Source organism: Anabrus simplex, chromosome 1 (assembly GCF_040414725.1).
Source record: "Anabrus simplex isolate iqAnaSimp1 chromosome 1, ASM4041472v1, whole genome shotgun sequence".
Taxonomy (NCBI): Eukaryota; Metazoa; Arthropoda; class Insecta; order Orthoptera; family Tettigoniidae; genus Anabrus; species Anabrus simplex.
Genome location: NC_090265.1, coordinates 593,195,986 through 593,217,580, shown reverse-complemented (window position 1 = coordinate 593,217,580; position 21,595 = coordinate 593,195,986). Strand labels below are relative to the sequence as shown.

The 21,595-nt window shown below is 37.1% G+C and overlaps 1 protein-coding gene across 3 annotated transcripts; it reads left to right on the top strand.

Moving 5' to 3' along the window:
* Positions 1-1,231: 1,231 nt before the first annotated feature.
* LOC136857174 (tRNA wybutosine-synthesizing protein 5) lies at positions 1,232-21,027 on the top strand. 3 transcript variants are annotated; one of them, XM_067135615.2, is made up of 3 exons: positions 1,232-2,239; positions 13,355-13,477; positions 18,752-21,027. In XM_067135615.2, exons 1-2 carry the CDS (start codon positions 1,418-1,420, stop codon positions 13,472-13,474), a joined length of 942 nt encoding a protein of 313 aa, XP_066991716.2. In that variant the 5' UTR covers positions 1,232-1,417; the 3' UTR covers positions 13,475-13,477; positions 18,752-21,027. The 3 variants fall into 3 exon arrangements, with proteins under 3 accessions (XP_066991716.2, XP_066991717.2, XP_066991715.2); XM_067135616.2 differs by lacking the exon at positions 18,752-21,027 and adding an exon at positions 16,124-17,233 and having other exon boundaries at positions 1,233-2,239; XM_067135614.2 differs by lacking the exon at positions 18,752-21,027 and adding an exon at positions 17,248-17,858 and having other exon boundaries at positions 1,239-2,239.
* The last annotated feature ends 568 nt before the right edge of the window (positions 21,028-21,595 follow it).

Here is a 21,595-nt window from a genome sequence, read left to right as displayed (position 1 = left end):
AGTGCTACTTTACTACCCTATACTTTACCCTATCCGGTTTCTCATTTTAAGCCTCAAATCATTTGGCCTATGCGTAATGGCTCTACTACATTTCCTTGTCTGCAGGGGATCGAGATATGTCCAGTTAAACGAGTGAAATTTTCTCATATTCCACGAAGCATAAACATTTTTACAGATGGGGAAAAAAACATTAATGGAGTCGGTTCCGCTTATTATATACCTTCTCTAAATTTTAGTGAACAATATGGTTTGCCTAGTGACTGTTCGATTTTTACGGCGGAGCTATTTGCCATACAGCAAGCCTTACTTTTTGTTCAGCGAAAGGGATATACGCGAGCTACAATCTATACGGATTCGCTGAGTGCATTACAATCTTTGGTTTCTGATGAGTTATCCTATAATTGGTATATTTACAATGTCAAGAGTATCCTTTATATGCTTGACAATGTCGGTATTTCCATAACTTTAGTATGGGTACCAGGTCACGTGGGTATCGCCGGTAATGAAAAAGCAGACGTTTTTGCAAAACAAGCTTCTCGTCTTCCTGTTCCGAATACTAACAATATGGTTCCAGCTTCTGATTATGTAGTTATTTTTCGACAGGAGGGACGTTCAGACTGGCAGAATTTCTTCCGACAAACTGCACAAGTCAAAGGTAAATTTTATTATCATTTACAACCAAGCCTTTTAGTTAAACCTTGGTTTATACGAGGATCTTATACTAGACGACATATTATTAACATCATTCGGTTACGGTTTAATCATGCCCTCACACCACAATATCGATCACGGTTCCATTTAACGCAAGATACCAACTGTTTGTGTGGTACAGATATCCGTAATGGCGATTCTAATCACATCCTCTTTGAATGTTCTTTGTATGCTAACCAACGTAAAAAACTTATGGCTAACCTCCAGCGACTTAAGCAGGTTTTTCCTACCAGTGTTTCTTGTTTGCTCTGTAATCCTACAGAAGAGATTATTAGAGTGCTAAATTTGTTTCTAGATGAAGCCAAGATCGTGTTATAATTTTGTCTATAATATCCAGTGAGAATTACTCATGCTTTCTCAGGTTCCATTTGAGTGATTCCTCATATCATTAGTGTATTACTTGTGAGTGCTATTTTGGATTCTTCGTGTGGGTGACGCTTTAAACGCAGTGTGATTGCAAGATTGGAAGTTTCCCGTATGATAACAGTCTATACTAGCAAAATGGGGTAGTTATGTGATATAGTGAAGTTTCGTGTTTTGTGTTTTTCTACTTGCAAGCTCAGGCATCAATTATTGAATTGAAGTGTTTTCATTTAGACTAGTGTGTTTACATGCGTAAGCGAGTATTGACTGGGTGAAATGTCGTAGACACAGCCCAATAAGCATCAGCAAGCAAGCAAGCAAGCAAGTAAATTCGTCCGTCAAGATGGCATGTGGGAGGAAGGTCGCTATTTATGAAAATGTTTCTGAGGACGAATTTACACAGCATATTTACCCCAAAAGAAAACCAGCCTTGTTGCGAGGGGTTAATATTGGCTCATGCACCGCAAAATGGACAGTTGATTATTTGTGTGAAAAAGTAGGCGGTGTAGATGTTAAAGTTCATGTTGCTGAGAATCCAAAAATGGACTTTTTAAACAAGAATTTCGTGTATAAAACATTACCCTTTAGTGAATTAGTGAAGAGAGCTTCTTCTGATAGACACGATAGCTATTTCCGCAGTTCCTCTGAATTGTACTATCTCCGATCTCTTGGTTTTGACCCTAGAGGTCGAGACGTAGCAGACATTAGAAAACAATTTCCTGACCTCGCCAATGATATCAAAATACCCCAGTATTTTAAAGAAGAGGACTTCTTCTCTAGTGTATTTCGTATTGGCTCATCTGGTGTACAGTTATGGACTCATTATGATATAATGGATAATATTTTGATCCAAATACGTGGGCGAAAGAGAATGATTCTGTTCAGTCCATCTGAAGCATTAAATATGTATCTTATTGGTGATAAATCACAAGTTATTGACATTGATAATCCAGATACCAAACTGTATCCTAAATTCTTTGAAGCTGAAAGACATGAATGCTTCATGGAGCCAGGGGATATCCTTTTCATTCCAGCGTTATGGTTCCATAATGCATTAGCTCTGGATTATGGTGTTGCAGTTAACGTATTTTGGAGACATTTGGCTTATGATTTTTATGACAAAAAGGATCCGTATGGGAATAAAGATCTCATTCCTGGCTCAAGGGTAAGAATCAAGACATGAATATTCTGTGCTTTTTCAATATTCTTTCCTTCCCTGATTGAAGTCCAAAATAAGTCCAAAAACCAGATAGGCTCCAAACCAGATAATTTGGTAAGTGACGGGTTACTTGAAGCAGAATGATTAAGAAACTAGCCTATATGTTATAGCGTCAACACACCACCATTTTATTTGAAATGTCCTTCAGCAACTAAACCTACGTGCCTGTACCAGCAATTTACAAGAAATTTAAATTCATACACATGATATAGGCTTTTGAGCTTATGCTGTGTCAAGAAAATAAGGTGAAATTCTTTTGAATCAAAACATAATTTCCTTGACACGGCTCAAGCCCAAAAGCGTATATCATGTCTATAAGTACGGGCCGTGAAAGCATCAATAGTAAGAATTTAAATTCAGTCAGGAAGAGAGCTGGCTTCTAGAAAACAATCCTAGAAAAAAATTTGGGCAGTTCTCCCACTCCCATATTCTATCTTAATATCTATAACCCTCTGGGTGGGGGCAGTAGTATTTATCCCACAGTATTTCCAGTCTGTTTTAAGAGGCAACTGGAAGGGTTAATCCTAGGGGCTCCTAATTTGGGAATGTGGGTTGATGCCTATGTACACCCTTACTCAGTGTGCCATTGCTTCAAATATTTGCACTGGGCTCCTCACTTAATCTTTTCTCTCTGATTTTCCTTGGTTAACTCCTGTTCTCCTCCAGCCCTGATGGTATTAAGCATTTTAATTTCCCTTACCTTTCTTTTACCATCACCCTTATTCTTTGAAGGGTTGGTTCTCTTTTTCTCCTCTGATTAGAGTTAAGCTTATCTGCCAGTGAATTTGAACAGGTTTGTTCCAATATATGCAAGTATTCAGGAACTGGTATTGAGTGACACCAGTTACACAGCATAGTGAATAAAATTTTCTGTGACGACTTCAGATATTGTCTATCCACTATTCAGAACGCTGCAGTTATACAACCCCACTTCTGTTTTAAATACTGGTTCAAAATATTTAAAAAAACATCAAGGACAGCTGTTTGGCTCACAACTGTAGTTGCTACAGTCAATTTCACGTGTGTGAAATGAGATGCCCTGTGTGAAGAGGATAGACACTCGGTTTGTATCACTCCATTTCAGGTTGAAATATATATCACTGACACTAAGAGAAATTTGTGTTTGATAAAGCAGTAACAGACAAATTTTCTCGTAGAGGTCAGTTCATTGTTCCTTTAGCACTCTGTAAGCTTTCTTTTGTCATCATCCAGGAGGCATACAGTAGATATCATCAGTCAGCACATTCCTGTGCCATAACACTTAGTTGAGGGTGGGATTAGGGAAATTCATCACAAGTTTTTCATCATCGTTACAATTGATCACACTCTTTTGTAACAGTCAGATTCACCACAGATGATTTATTGATAACAGATTTCAGTTCTGGAGGAAGATGTTCTTTCTTGGTTACGTGCAGTGTCCTTTTAAAGGTTGATTTCTTTAGTAGTTTGACATGGTCTTCACTTGACACACACTGCAATTTATTTTGAATGGAGGAAAGAGGTTTTCTGGAAGAACTTCCTGTTTAGTCAACAAAGATCCGCATTTAGGGTTGTTGCCCAGGTGGCAGATTCCCTATCAGTTGTTTTCCTAGATTTTGTATAAACATTTTCAAGAACTAGGAAACTTAGCGAACATTTCCCTTGATAATTTATTCCAATCTCTTACTCCTCGTCCTATAAATGAAAATTTGTCGCAGTTTGTCTCTTGAATTCCAACTTTTTCTTCATATTATGATCTATCTTACTTTTAAAACCTCTACTCAATCTTATTCGTCTACTTACTTCATTCTACGCTAAATCTCCACTGACAGCTCGAAACATACAACTTATACTTATAAATTAATTAGTAATCTTCAATACGGAACTACAATGATATTCATTACTTGCTTGCAACATACAACTTAATCGAGCATCTCGTTTCCTTACTTCCTACTCTTCCCAGCCCAAAGTTTGCAACATTTTTGTAACACTACTCCTTTGTCAGAAACCTCCCACAACAAATCGTGCTGTTTTCCTTTCAATTTTTTTCGCTTCTCATATCAAGTAGTCCTGGCGAGGGTCCCATACTCTAACTGCGGTCTTACCAGAGACTTAATCTCTAATTGCTGAACACCTCGTCACAAGATATCTAGTGTCTGTCGCATTTCAGCATTCGTTGGTGTTCGGGAAATTTCGGCAACATCATCCATCAGCATCGCTAACTTCTACTCCGTGTTCTTCACCTTTCATATCTAATTCTGCGAAAGTAATTGCCTCGCATATGTCGTCTTCTGTCTGTTTTGCATCAGTAATGATGCCTCATCAATGTTCATCCATTCCTGAGTATGGTGGTGGTGATAATTTTTGTTTTAAGAGGAAGTACAACTAGGTAATCATCCTCTCTGAACAAATTAGTGGAAAAGAAATTTATCTAAAATAAAAATATATATTCAGCGAAGGAATTCGGAAGTGCAGTACAAAATAAAACAATAAGTAATTAATTAGGCCAAAAAATTACTAACGAATCAAAAGGGAACGTGCGTTCCCTGAGTAACAATACACCAATTTATATACCCTTGATTAATCCACTGTCGCACATAAAGCGGATGACAAGATCAGCAGTAGTCGCGTCATCGGCTAGTATGAATTCGAGTGTTTGCTGCAGGCCGAGGCTCCGTCTTGAGCCAGAGAGATTGGCACACTCTGTGAGCATGTGGGCCACAGTGAAGTCGGCACCACAAGAACACACTGGGGGGGTCTTCCCTCTTTAGGAGCTCCATTAAGCCTGTTGGACAACGTTCAACATTCTCCTCTACTTCTGGTGGTAACTCTTAAAAAGTCACCCATGCCAGAAACAGTTCCTTATTTAATGTGCTGAGACATTATCCCATAACATGGCTAGAAGATCCAGGGCATCAAGGAGGTTGGTTGTTTTGGCAAGTGCATTGGCACTAGTTTTATGTGAGTCCTCTTTTTCTAAGATTCTTGTGCGCATTTCATGGTGATAATACACTTTTATGGTGCGAATGATTCCTTGATTGCATGGTTGAATTAATGAAGTCGTATTCACCGTTAAGAAAACCGCATTGATGTTCTTGAGCTCACAATTCACAATGTGTGATGCACAGTTGTCAACCAGCAAAACTATTTTACGGTCCCGTCTATTATCCCACTTCAGTAGCCATTCTTCGAAAATCAGAGCAGTCATCCATTCATTAGAATTGGAATAATAGCTCACTGGAAAGTTACTGATACCTTTAAAGCAACGTGGGTTCTTACTTTTCCCAATCACTAGTAGTCTTTTCTTTTCACCAGGCATACTCGTACAACATAAAACTGTTACTCGATCCTTGGAGGTTTTACAGCCTTTGGCACTTTCATTTCTGAGCAAGTAAGTGTGCTCAGGTAAGGCGCGATAATACAGTGCAGTCTCATCAGCATTGTAGACACACTTGGGAGGGAATTCAGAAGCAATTTTAGGCCACTCCTCTTCTATCCACCTCGCAGCAGCAACAGAATCAGCCTTTTCCTACTCACCATGTGTTCGTTTGTACACTGTATTTTCCTTCCGATGCTACAAAAAAAATTCCCAATTTTTTTTTTTTTTGCTAGTTCTTCGGCCTTTTGCCACATCAGAGAACCGTCAACACAAGCATCTTTCTCACGAACATTTGAGAACCAAAGTTTTAGAGCTGATTCAACTTAACCATCGTTTCAACCACGATTTCGCTTATAGTTGAAGTTTTTGTTTTGATTTCCCGTCTTAAGGATATTGTCTCAATTTTTCAATAGCTTGCACAGAAGAGGTTGCAAAATTCGTAACTCCACAGCAGCATTGCGTTGACTCATAGGCAATTTGTCATAACATTCTATAATTGAAAGTTTCTCTTTCATGGTTAAGTCTTTACGTTTGCTTTTCACACTAGCCATCACAACACTACAGCGCTAAGAACAATTTGACATCCCATTTACTTTCACACCATTGTCTGCTCTCCATCTTACAACATTGTTTAAGTCCCTCCTGCAGACGCTGACAATCCTGCAACTCATTTCTTACTATATATAGTATAACATCATCCGCAAATAGTCTTGTCTGTGATTGTAGTTCTTTACTCATATCATTTATATACAGAGGTGGACAGAAGTATTCAAATACAACATTATGCTATTACAAGAGTACATTTAATGACCAAACATACACAATAGAAATAAACACTCCTTTTCTATGGTTTGTAATACATCGTACCTTCATATTAATGTCACATATATGCACGTAAGTTACGCAAATACATTTTCGTGCTGAAAAAGGTTCTCCCAACATTGGGACATAAGTATTCAAATACACAAAACACAGCACTCTAGTACTTGGTTGTCATGCCTTTACGTTGAATCAATGCTGCTAAACGCCTTGGTATTGAATGTGCGTACTTGCTAGTTATGTCCGCAGCAATTTTGTTCCATTTCTGCAGAATAATTTCCTTCAATGTCGTCTTGCTGGTGATGTGATATTTCCTGATTCTATCTTCCAATACCTGCCAAATGTTCTCGATCGTGTTTTGAGAGTATGGAGTATGTTGTAGATGATCCATAATCTAGCAACTTCGGAGGCGTGCTTTGGATCGTTATCTTTTTGGAAATACAAATTATTTCCAAGATTTAGTTTTTGTGTGCTTTCCTTCAGATGTTCTTGTAGTATGTTTTTATAATTATACTTGTTCACGTTGCCCTCAGTGAAAGCTAGCTCACCCACACCACTTGATGCCATACATCCCCATACCATCACGCTACCGCCCCCAGGCTTGACCGTAGCTTTCATATGTCGAGGGTCCCACTCGGTATTTTTCTGTTTCCATACCTTTAATCGGCCATCACTTTGGTATATATTGAACTTTTTTTCATCCGATCATAACATACGATCCCAGAATGCATTATCCTGCGATACATATTCATTAGCAAATTCCAAACGCTTCCTTTGGTTTACTTTGATATAGATGTTGATTCCCATAGGGAATCTGAAATATTTGTCCTGAATGAGTAAATTTATAATACCAATATAAATGGTCCGTTATTGGACATTATAAATTTTCCTGCTAACTCATTCTTGGTTGCCAGCGTTTCGCCCTCATGTGCTAGGGTGGGCTCATCAGTTGGTACCTAGCACACCTACCAATACGCTGGCTAGTGCATACCGTGGAGGCCACTGCGTAGGCTAACTGGAGCCACCGGCAGTGCCAATGCACTAAGAGACTTTGTCTCATCAGCAAAAATTGATGCCTGCTTGGCCATCAGATGATATAGATGTTGATTCCCATAGGGAATCTGAAATATTTGTCCTGAATGACAAACGGTTTACGCCTTGGTGTTCTGGATTGGTACCCGGTTGTGTTCATAACCCTATGACTTGTTCTTTCACGAACTATCTTCGCAAGATGTTCCTCCAGATGTGCTCTAATTTCCGTTGCTGTTATCTGGGATTTTGCTTCACCATTTTAAGCACCAAGCTTTTATCTCAAGACGTAAGTTTTGGCGGAGCACCTTTCCTAGGCTGATTAACAGCGTATTCCTCGTTTTATAATGTTGGATGACACACCACATAGTGGACAGATTTCTCCGCACAGCGTCTCCAATTTCTCTACATGTCTTCTTTTGTTCATGCAGTCGCAAGATGTTCTCTCCTCTAGAGTTGTCTCCTTTCCTTTTCGTCCCATTTCGACTATGACCACTCGTATTCGATGTTGCTTGTGTACTCTATGGCTGGAGAGACAACTGAGGTGTTCTGAAGGTACAAATGTCAACATTGCCATCGTTTAATGGGTTGTACTGCTCGCTCATAGAGCGCGTTTGAATACTTGTGTCATCAGGTTATGGAACGTTGTTGAAGGAAATCACATGTTATGGAACACACACGTTTTCTCATTGTTTGTATACTGTGTCTTTGTTTTTAACACATGATAATGCATCAGTGAAGTCACGACATAATACATAATTCCGCATTCTGTTTCGATCATTTCCACAATTATAGCTGCACATCCCTACATTTGAATACTTCAGTCCGCCTCTGTGTATAAGAAACATAGGCCCTAAACTCCAATATTACTGCCCTGCGGGACCCCCCTCTTAATCATTACAGGTTCAGATAATGCTTCACCTACTCTAATTTTCTGAATTCTATTTTCCAAAAATGTAGCCACACATTCAACCACTCTTTTGTCTAGTCCAATAGCCCTCATTTTCACCAGTAATCTCCCATCATCTACCATATCAAAAGCCTTGGCTAGATCAGTAGCATACAGTTCATTTCACCTCCTAAATCTAAAATATCTGCTACGCAAACAGTATTCAAATAATTATTTCAGATATGGCACTATATCCCAGAATTCCTGTAATATATCCCCAGAAATCTTACCAATCCCAGCTGCATTTTTAGCTTTCATCTTTTGCAGGGGTGTACGCAGAGGAGGAGATTGGGAAGATTCCCCCCCCCCCCCCTCCAAAATTTTGAAGTTTAGGACTTGTGATTAATTGTGGTAACCATGTAAATGAAGATTTTAGGTAGCCCATTGTTTTGTTTTTAATTTGAACTACATATTTGCCAACAATGTGTTGATCCTTCTATTAATAAACATAATTAAGTTTTCTTCTAGAAGCAATCATCCTGAACCAATGAACCTTATTGTTGCACTTAACATTTTGCGACAGTGATATTTTCCCAACAATACATCGCGTAACCACTTCCACACCAGAAAGCTCTTTTTTCATCCCCAAAATATTTGAAAGGTTATTTGCAGAATATGCTTGCACAGGAAAGATTGAATGTGTTAACTCTTTTGTACCCCACAAAGAAGAATATGTGACCGTAGAAAACATCGCCCCTTGGGAAGAAGAGGGCCGCAAGTGCAAAAATCATACTTCTGAGCTAATTGCAATGTAAGAATCTAAAAAATATATAACATAGGCCTATATAAAAATATGCTAAAAACTTAATTTACTAGATCTTTTTAAATAAGCCCGCCTGGTGTTGTGAAGTCTAAACAGTCTGACACCGAGGTTAGCCGGTTCGGGTCCCATTGGTCAAAAAAATTTCACCATCAGAATGTTGGCTGGTAGGGTAGGGGAGGTGGTGATATACAATTTCTAATCACTAGATTGCGTGCCAAAAGCCTGGATTAAATTCAAAACCACCCCACAGCGCTCATATGGAGTGAGGGCATATGACGCTGTTGATTGTGATTCGTCCATCAGATGGGGACGTTAAGCCTTGAGCAGACTCCTTGGTGCTGTTCGACAGGAGTAGGCTATGTGCCAGCACTGGGTTTCACCCTCTCCCTTCCTAGTATCATATATCACGTCATTCATTTCATCTCATTAACTCCTCTGATGAGGTTGACATCAGGAAAGGCATCCAGTCATATAAGCCTGCCACGACAGATTCATCTCACCTTACCTCATACCCGATCCCGTAGAGAAACGGGACAAGGGTTGAACAAACACTAGATCTTTTTAAATCTTACAATGAAGATTACAGTATCTACACTTTCGCTTTGATTCTTCTCCAATCAGTAGTACAACAGTCCCTTTATTATTGTACTCGTGCTTTACTGCCAGCAATGAGCAATTCACCATGTAAATCACACTGCCCCACAGTTCTGATTGGTAAACATAAAACAATTATACATACTGTAAGTATACAATGTACTCTTTTGGTTTATGTGTATTTAATTTAATTGCTGATAATTGTGAAAACAGAAGTAGTAGAAGCAGTGAAATACTTTGCATTTGGAAGGTTGCCAGTACCTTTAGAAACACAATATCAGGCTGGGTGAAAAAATGTGCTACGACTGTGATAAACCGTAACTGTTATGAATTGAATTTATGTGACAAAACATAATAGTTACAAATTACATACCAAATTGTAACAGTGGCAAGTAATTTTTGGTGAATTCCCTAGATCCTATTAATGTTTCATCACCTGAACCACTCCATTATAAAATATTTTAAATGCCTAATTTTATTAAGTAGATTTTATGATTCTCAACAGCACTCAGTAAACTTTATTGAATATCAAGAATCAAAGCTAGGAAGCTGTCGAGGAGAGGAACAAGTACAATGAAAAACACATTTCCAGACTAGCAGTGGTAGAGGGAGCAACAGAAAGGACAGATAAGGGACCAAACGTGAAAGGACAGGCACAAACTATACAATTCCACTTACTATCATCTTCATAGATTGAAAGGGAGGACATAAAAAATAGAAAAGGGGGAGATAAATTAAAAAAAAAAAAAAGATAGTCAATACATGTTGGGGAACAAGTGAACACAGGACAAAGTACAAGAAGAGAAAAGGAATCCAACAGGTTTAACGTAGTTTGTGTAAAGGAAAAAACAAAACATTATAAGAATAACAAATCTCTTCTTTTCCCCTATTATTTATTGGGCTTTCTCATTTTTCTTTATACAAATCAAGAAGGATACCACCTCAATGAGTGTGGATACATATCCCCCATTTCCCATTGAAGCTTGGAAGTATAGATGGACAGGGAGGAAATACTACTGTAGTCAGTAAGTTTATGGACTGCTGCCTAAACTGTAGACAGCGATGCAAAACGATGTACACTTACACAGCTCCATGTCACCTCTCCAAATTGTGACCGGCTTGCTGTTATGCTGGTCTGCCAACGTCGGTATAGATGTTGGAAATGCTGCTGAAATATATTGGCTGGAAGATCCTGTACAGCTGCTTCTGTGGTTGTGATGATCTCAATGGAATGAAATCTGTGCCCACATAGCCTTGTTTTGAAGTTCAGAAAAAGAAAGAAATTACATTAGTGTGAGATGAGGAGGTTATGGCAAAATGGTCACTTGTTCCTTGCCAATTCCTCTTCGACAAGCATAGAAGGATGTGCAGCAGCGTTATCATTTAGCAAAAGAAAGTTTTCCTAGGCCACAGATCAGGACACATATCGTTGCCAGGACAAAACCTCCTATGTGATAATATTTTTGGAGATATACTGACCCGCAGCACATATATCATGAAGAGCGAGAATGCCTTGACATTATTCACACAATATTGCACCTTAGATGACAGAACCTTACCGACCAAAGTTCTAAGCTCAAATATTTCACATAGGAGGTTTTGTCCCGGCAGCGACGATATAATGAACTGAATTATGTGGATGGTGAAGGATTTCCTTTTAGCTGTTCTAGTTTATACAGTAGTTGTTTCTTCAATCTCTGGTTACCCATTATACTCATCATTCTCCAAGCTCGCTCTCTCTCATTCTCTCCCTTAAACACTTAAACACAGTCGAGCTGAGTAGCTCAAACAGTTAAGGAACTGGTTTTCTGAGTCCAAGTTGGCATGGTTGATCCTGGCTCAGTCTGGTGGTATTTGAAGGTGCTCAAATACATCAGCTCCATAAAAAAACTCCTGTGGAACAACATTTCGGCACCTCAGAGTCCTTGAAAACCACCAAAGTATTTAGTGGGACACAAAACCAATAACAATATTACTTAATCACAGATAATGTTTTGGTAGTGGATATGCTTAATTGCAGGCACAATTCCCATCCTCACTGCTAGATGGGGGCTTCATTCATTCCATTCCTGACCTGGTCGAATGACTGGAAACAGGCTGTGGATTTAAATTTTCACCTGCTTAATTCTTGGCAGAACCTAATGTTTACCCATTGCTCAAACTGTGATATTCTTACATTCAGTTGCCTTTATTTGGAGATGTAAGTTCTGTTACACTGTACATATGCAGCTGCCTCTTGCTGGGACAAGCAAAGAACTGTCACAGCACCATCCTGTGGTGCTTCAAATATAAGGAGGTCGATAGGATAAACATTCATACGCTGATGTGATCAGAGGAAGCAACAAACATGAAAGGACAAGGATGAATTCTACATCTTTATACACTACTGTCTTCATAGATGACCTCTCATCCATTACATGCAATAGGTTAGGTCAGTTTTCCGTTACTATTTTAAAGCCTACAAAAATATGTGAATCGGTGTGTTTTGAACAATGTATAAAACAATTGGCTTTACCTTGCACCGACATGAATAGGTCTTATGGCGGCAATGGGATAGGAAAGGGCTAGAAGTGGGAAGGAAGCAGCCATGGCCTTAATTAAGGTACAGCCCCAGCATTTGCCAGGTGTGAAAATAGGAAACCATGGGAAACCATCTTCAGGGCTGCTGATAGTTGGGTTCGAACCCACTATCTTCCGAATCCAAGCTCACAGCTGTGCGCCACTAACTGCACAGCCAACTCCCTCAGTGAACAGTGTACATCAGTGGCTGATAACCTTATTGTACCACCACCTCATTCCCCCTATACCTAAAAAAAAAAAAAAAATCTATTGTGTATAAGAAAAGGTACCATATACACCACTGATATACTAATACTGCCTAACATAACTTGGAGGATTAAAAACATTTTCAGAGTAGTAGAGATCTTACAGTGCATAAAAATATTTATTGCAGATGTGGGGTATATTTGAATAATACGTAGAAAAAGTTTTCATCATCAGAATGTTGGCCGGCAGGTTAGGAGAGGTGGTGGTATACAAATTGTAATCACTAGATTGCGTGACAAAAGCCAGAGTTAAATTCTAAACCTCTCCATAGGTTCATATGGTGCAAGGTCGATGACGCTGTTGATGGTGATTCATCCATCGGATGGAGGCTAAGCCTTGAGCAGACCTCCCTTGGTGCTATTTGACAGGAGTAAGCTATGTGCCGGCATAGGGTTTCACCCCCTTACTTCCTACTATCCCATCATTCATTGTATCTCATTAACTCCTCTGATGATGCTGAAGTCAGGAAGGGCACCTGGTTGTAAATACTTGCTTCAAAAATTCATCTCACTTCATACCTGACTCTGTAGAGAAATGGGACAAGGGTTGGACCTAGATACTTGGAGATAAAAAACCACACTCATTTTTCAGAATTTATTGTCATCCAACAATTTTATTTACCCTCTGAAATCATGGTTTGCTACATAGTGCTTATATTCAAAAGTAAGAGCTTTTCATGTAACTGTGAGTATTGTGACAATAATGGAAATGAATATATTACAGGCTTTGCAAATGGTTGAAAATGCAAGTAAGTTGTTGGATACCCTTCCAGAAGAATACAGAGATTTCTATGTTAAAAGAATGATTGCTACACTTCAAAATAAATATCTCACCAGTAAATAACAGGTTAGTTGTTTGTTTTATATATCTGTACAAATACTATTGTTAAAGTAAATAATTGAAGGCTACAGGGCTTATTGTCCACCAAAAGTAAAAAAGAAAATACGACCAATAGATAACTAGTATGCGAGTGTATCATTATTTTAAATACAAAGCATGTTTTTAAGTAAGTACTGTTTTAAAATATGACTGCTGCAACGCTTCGATCGTTGTTTGGAGCATGTGCATTCAGAACGTACATCTGTAAGCTAGCCACAAATGCCATTACAGAAGCATTAGCCTGTATTTACGTTTGTTTGTGCGTATTGAAAATGCTTCTGACAATTAACAGTCCAGCCAAGTGTGAAGTACATGCTGTGCTTCGTTTTCTAAATGCAAAAGACGTGAAAGCTGTTGAAATTTATCGGAAGATTAGTGAAGTATATGGAGAACACACAGTGAGCGAAGGAATGGTAAGAAAATGGGTAAGAGCATTTAAAGAAGGCTGTGTTAATGTCCATGACGAGAAGCGTATTGGGCGACCACCTGTCATTACTGAAAACTTGATGGAAAACGTTGATGCAAAGGTTTGTGAAAAAACAGACACTTTGCGATTTCGTCATTAAGTTGTTAGTTGCCTCAAATTTGAAGGAGTGTTCTTTATGAAATTGTGTCAGGACTCTTAGATTATCAGAAAGTGAAGTGCAAGCAAACTATTTCAGCTCACTTGTGGATGTTTTGCACCGGGGTGACACAGTAAATGCTAAGACTTATTGTGAGACCTTATGTAAACTCCGTTGTGCAATCTAAAACAAACGGCGTGACATGGTCACAAAGGGGATTCTTTTGTTTCATGACAATGCGCAACCTCGCACTAATTGAACCGGAGACCTCATTGCTTCATTTAGTTGGAAACAATTTGATCATCCTCCATATAGTCCTGACCTAGCGCCTAGTGACTACCACTTGTTCCTGCACTTGGAAAAGCATTTAGGAGGTCAGTGCCATGATGATGATGATGATGATAATGACCTAAAAATGACCATGCTGCAGTGGTTGGCACATCAAGCAGCAGATTTCTATGAGGATGGAATTCAGAAGCTGGTTTCACGATATGACAAGTGCCTTATTGGAATGTATGTTGAGAAGTAGTTTAAGGTACAGGCTTACTTGCAAAAAAAAAAAAAAAAATTGTTTAAAAATTGCATTACACTTTTTTCTTGAAGTGCTGTAGACTTGTGCTTTGGGGGGGGGGGGGGGGGGGGAAGGCCAATATGTGAATATCACAATTGAATACCTACCGGCAAAAACGTTGTAACCCTCAAAATGAAATTTTTCAAGAAGAAGAAAAACAAATAAACAAGCAAATTGTTTGTGAATGTTTATTCTGCCATTGACAATTAGTTTAAATGAGTTCACTAGTTATTAATGCATAATAAGTTTGACAATGTGTGACTTTAAAATCAAGATGTAAGAGATGATCATTGGACATCCGTGCAAAAAAGGTTGTAACTGTAATGGAAGTAGCACATTTTTGCGGGTTACAACGTTTATACTATTGAAAATATTTATAGCTTTTAATATTATTTATTGTTTTTATTCTGTATAAAAATAATGAAACATAAACCATGCTTCTAATTTGCAGTACCCATTGTTAGAGCATCCCTTTTTTTTTAACAGAATTCACTGAACACCAGCAATATTGTTGCGAGAATGTTTTGCAATGATGAATCATTACATTGTCACTTCACTTTGTCTTTAGGTTCTCATAAAAACCTCGATATTTTTCACGAATGTATCGACACATGTCTAGCAGATAAGCTTTCTTTTCCGCAGCTTTCGCTTAATGAATATAATGAGCAATCTGTAAAGAGAGCAAGACATATTTATATGCATATACAGTATATATAATACATTATATACGTATATAATACAGTCGAGAATAAAAACTCTGATTACGCATTAAAATATAAGACATATGAATCTCCCATTGAACACGTTGACTTTCTTACATTGGCTTACAATGTTTTTGCACCTGCCTGTTCAGCAAGGATTTTCCCAGGCACTGATTTGTTATTGTGGGCCAAATATGGTTGCCCTGAATTCTGCTTATATTTCTTTTCATTCATCGTCCATTTACTATATTTAATTTTGCGTTTTCGTCCCCTATTTATATCGTTGCACACACTCGGACTTAGCGACACATGACTTTCCTCCTCCATTGATACAACTTTTCTGCACCCGCACGACCTGTGGCGAAATTTAAACAAAAGAAAAAGGGCGCTTAACATACATGTTTGCCAACATAACTTCCTACATGCCTCCTCTGGCCGCATACATCGTTTATGCATGGAAACCCAGCATTCTAGAAAAGTTTTTGCCGGCAGGTATTCAATTAGATTAGAGCGGGTGGAGGACTGATCTACTGTATGACAAAGGCAGTGTGTGAAGGTGTGAGGCTTGTCTCTCTGTGTTCTTGTATTTCCATATTTGTCTGTCACTCCCTTTGCCCATACTCGTATGTCATTGTGTTCATCCTTGCATGTCTTTCTGTCTGCTTCCCTAATTTGCTATTTTTCATTATTTATAGACTTCTATGTTCCATTTCCATTACTTATAATGATTTTTTTTTTTTTTTTTTTTTTTTTTTTTACAATATGTGATACTCTTCAGGAAACCCTACCTTAAGTCATGCAGCAAGATTTTACACGATAAAGATGTTGATTCCCATAGGGAGCCCAACTTAGCACATTGGAGTGAAATGCTGGCAGTCAGGAATGAGTTAGCTGGAGAATTTATAATGTCCAATAACGGACCAACTATATTGGTATTAAAGATTTTACATGACAAGGTAAAGACATGTTCAGTGCCATTTAGTAGGCTGATCCTTAAACTACATTATGGTAGTATCAACAGTGTTGTCAGTGCATGTCTCTAAAACAACCCTAGCTAATTCTATAAATTCTGTCCAAATGTTAAACTTATGGATGCTCCGTTTTCAAGCTAGAGACTTCCGGTTTTCAAGAAAACAATTGCTATGTTATGTAGGGCCTAACTCTGCCAAATAATAAATCAAACAAAAAAATTATAAGATACCATTTTCAGGTAGCTGTCACATATGAGAATGGTTGGAATTGGGCATACCATATTTTGTTTAGAGATATATATTAAGAAATTAGTTTATTCTTGTAGGTCTAATTTTGAAAGAAGCAGTCTGACTGTTAGGGTGGTGCATCGCCGAATGCGGACAGTGGTGTCACAATGGTCTCTTTTATGCCCACCACATGGTATCTGGTTCTGTATCGGTATGTTTATTCTATTTGTATCAAAAGTTTGGTTATATTTTCACAAATATACACATTGGAAGAATGAAAAAAATAGGCCTAATGCTCAAGTTTTGTATAGATTACTACTCAGTTTTAAGTGTACATTTGAATGTGGGCCTAAGATTCAAAACATGTGGAAGACAATATTGAAGAGGGATCAAATAAAAATGCTCTAATTAGATTGTTTCTGTATTGTCCGTATTCTTTGACAAATATCATGAATAAACTGTAGCATAACTTACTAAGATAAAAACTGCTCGGCACCAAGACCAGTGACACACATTTGCAATATTATCACGATTCTGAGTGTAGTAAGCCTTGTAAGCAAGTCTGTTCTCAAGTGTTTTCACCACAGCAATAATGAGCAGAGAATGCTTCTTTCAAAATTACATCTATTATTGTCATGTATCTTAACAGCATTGATATGAACATGAGTTACCAACTAATAAAATGATTCTTTCATTCTTTCAGAAGAGACCAGGAAAGGTAGAATGAGGAATGAAGAGGTGATAATAGATTGGTCATAAATGTTGAACTGAAGGGATTTAGATTATGGTAATACATTAAGAGAAGGAGAAAAGGAAAATACTTGAGGAAAAAGGAGTAACATTTATAAAAAAGCAAAACATAAAGTAATATGGTGTAGAACACCATGATAGAGGAAGCAGTTTTAATAAAGTAGTACAGTACATTCCCTTCACCTTCCAAATCAAATGGAAAGATGGTATGCATGGTGTTGTGGATACCAGATGGTAAAAATATCAGTACAAATTATTGCTGTTAAGTAAAAGGTATCACAGAGCAAGATGACAGATAAAATCAGCGTAATTTTGTTTATATGTTCTTCAAGGAAACTTTTCAGCCTTCTAAAAACAATTTGCTTTTTCATAGACTGATTTCACCAAAAAAGAATAATTTTTATTCATTACAATACATCCTGTGATCTGATAGGATGAATGTGCTTCATAGTCTGTTGTATACAACTTGTGACATTTGGAAAGGGCTGATGACCTAGATGTTAGGCCCCTTTAAAAAACAAGCAAGCAAGACATTTGGAAAAAATAAATTTAATGTACATTTTTCATTTTCATTTTCAAGATGTAAATAACATTCAGGGGCAGTATACTGATCAGCAGATGTAAAAATGGGAAGTTACGACTCTGAGTTACTACCTTAAAAGCCTGATTATCATTAGGATTTGGCAATACACTAGCAATATGCATTTATGAATCAATATTGTTGTTGATCTGTAACTTTTACCTCTCTTTACTTCCCCACAAGGCAATGCAATGACAATGTTTTAATAACTAACATGTTGCTAAACTACAGTAGTACAGTTAAGACACTTGCCTTCACCGAGCAAGTTGGCCATGTGGTTAGGACCGTGCAACTGTGAGCTTGCATTTGAGAGATAGTGGGTTCGAACCCCACTGTCAGCATCCCTGAAGATGCTTTTCTGTGATTTCCCATTTCCATACCATGCAGATGCCGGAGCTGTACCTTAATTTAAGGCCATGGTCACTTCCTTCCCACTCCTAGACCATCATAGCCATAAGACCTATCTGTGTTGGTGCAACGTAAACCAAATCGTTAGAAATAGAGCAACAACAACCCACTTGCTTTCTTTGTTCAAGGATGTAGGATTAAATTTTGATATAGTTTACCTTTTAAGAGGGCTTAAATCTGAGAGACCTATCAGTAGATTTAATTCAACCTTAAACAAACTTTTCTTACTTGCTAGGTTAGTACTACTCATCAGTTATTTTTCTATGTCCTTATTGAGAGACAGCTTATACATACTGTAATATATTAATGATCACAGTCCATGTATCTTAATGATGAATGATTCCATTCCATTTAGGTCATTGTTATATTGAGAGGATAATGAAAATACAGTATAAGAAACCAAATATTTGTGTCTAATGTATTGACTGTAAATAGTGGAAGTTTGACTGGGTTGTAAATACTGTTTCAGACCAGACACACACTATACAGGCTTTGAAAGATACAAGCTCATTGACAATGCTTGGATTGTGTTGCTTCTCATTATTTCGATGTTGCAGAAGTGAAAGTCTCCTGTCTTTGGAGGCAAAAGGTATGCAAGATGTCGGATCACTATTCTTTCAACAGGGAAATGAGGAAAATATAGTTATAACTTTGAACTATAAACTTTGTAACAAAATTAGTTGTAAAAAATGTCTGTTCCAAACAAAAGCAAATTCACAAATTATTATAAAATTTTAGAAAATGATCTAAAAACAACAATTTTCTACAAGAAACTAACAAAATAATTAACCTACTTATAACAATGTTAAACCAAAAGAATTTTACATTCAACGGAAACCTATTTTCAAAAGGAAGGATTAAGGCTCACCATTTTGAGGTATAATAGCAAACATTTTTCTGAATAACTTTGAAAACAATATCTTAATCAACCAGCATTCTAAAGGAATCTTAAACTGAAGCAGAGATGACATAATAGGCTTATATGATAATGTCATAAGTGCACAAAAATTATTAAACACACTAAATTCTTTACACAAGTCAACTTTTTAGACATCACAATCAGTAGGAATAATGACAAATTGTCATTCAAAATATAAAAAAACCCACTCAAACTTCATACAAAATAGACAATAAATCCAACCACCCATATACACACAAACTAGCAAGACTGAATATGGTGATACATAGAGCAATTTTCATACCAATGAGCACAATGGATTTCAATGATGAAATAAAAATAAATTAAAAATTGCAAAAGAAAACAACCACCCTCCTGATACAGTAGATGAATTATTAAATAAACAAAGTAAAAACACCAGAAACCCACACATTAAAGAGGAAAATACATTGCCCTCAACTACTTGAACAAAAAGATATATAAAATAGCTAATGTTTAAAAAAAACAAGGTCTAAAAGTAGCCTTTATAAAGCACTACAAAGACACATCAGCAAATGCAACCTAAACAGAAAAGACCTTTTCTCCAAATCAGGAATTTATGAACTCATGTCAGGAACCAAACTACAACGCCACATATATAGGCCAAACAAAATGTAATTTCTATACTAGATACAAAGAACACAAAAATGTGATTAGATACAATCGGCATTCAGCCTTCGGAAAGCACATCTACAACAACTCGCACCATTTCACAGACATCAACACAGATCTAAAAATTCTACACACTGAAATTAAAAGCAAATCTTTGAACATTAAAGCAGCTCTAGAAATTGAAATCAGAAAAATAAACTAACCAAACCAATCTCAATGATCACACAGATTTAAAATATCTTCCCCTCTTCACGCTACTTAATTTTCTGAACAAGTCACATGATGATGCTTATTGTTTAAAGGGGTCTTAACTTCTAGGTCATCAGACCCTAATGGTAAAAAATGAAATGTAATAATAATTAAAATATCAATTTACCCACTGACTACAATTCAAAAAAGTATGATGAAGAAAATGATTATGAATTTAAAACAACCAGTGGATGTGATTCACAATGCCTTATTTTCTTATAAAATGATTTTAAATTAGGTTAAAATGTTGAATGACCAGCAGCAAAAAAGTTCTAGGGAAGAATTAATCCATGCTAGATGATTAACGACCGAAAAAATCAGGAGAGATAAAAGGTACCATCAGATGGAAGCATTAAAATCTATTGATGAAGCCTTCAATCGCTATAAAACAAGAGACTATTATAGGACATTTAAACAATACCAAACAAATTATACTCCCCCTACTCTTCTGATGAAGGATATGAATGGAAAGGTGGCCCATAATGATTATGACAATGCAATCATTTTGGCTGAATACTTCAAAACGCTACTTAATAGTGATGAACCTGAAGATTATTTTTAATTTTATCTGTATCCCAGAAATAAAACGCCTCTGGAAGAGGCCATACCACGGTTTACAATGAAGTGTGTGTAGCTATTGATTCACTTAAAAATTTTAAAGCGGCGGGAGAGAATCAACTAGTAGCGGAACTTTGGAAGAATGTGAATGTACAGACTATTCCGAAATTACATAAACATCTCAATATAAGCAATAAATTTCATTTTTGTTCCGTATTGAAGTGCAATTATAAGAAATAAATTGACAAGAGGATCCACCCTTTCAATACAATATATCACGTAAGTGATATTACACCCGCCACTTAGTGGCCAACTTCAGCCAAATAAAAATTAAACAGATTATGTGATAACTAAAACATACAGTATGTATAACAGTCAAAGACAATGTTGCAGGAATAATTATAACATTAAATTACATATAATAAAAAAAATTATGGTTATGATTGCGCCGTTCCCGGCTCCCTGAGAGGAACATAATATCCAGGCTAGCTTAATTATGACCTTTCCAACTAATATAGTTCTATAATTTGGGTGGTGAGTTCCGAATAAGAGAAAGACATACCATACGGAGCCAAATAAGACTTAAATTACCTATAGAAACGACTCTCATATGTTGCTTATTCTAATTCTTATGCTATCAAGATGTTACCATATTCATTCACTTAAATCTAGGTCTCTATACTACGAACACATTGAAAGACCTGTTTAAAATTTTACATATTTGTTTATTACATAAATGTTTCAATCCAGAATTCGAATATTAAGCTATCCTCCCATAAGAAAATCTGGTAAAGGAAACTGTATGATCGACTATTCACTTGGCCTGCTTCTAGGGAACATAGACTTAACCTCATAAGTCTACCTATTTCTCCATTCGATTATATAATTAATCATTTCCTTCTCTCTTCTAATTGCTCCATATCACTCTTTCATTCAGCTCTTTCACATTTCTGGGTA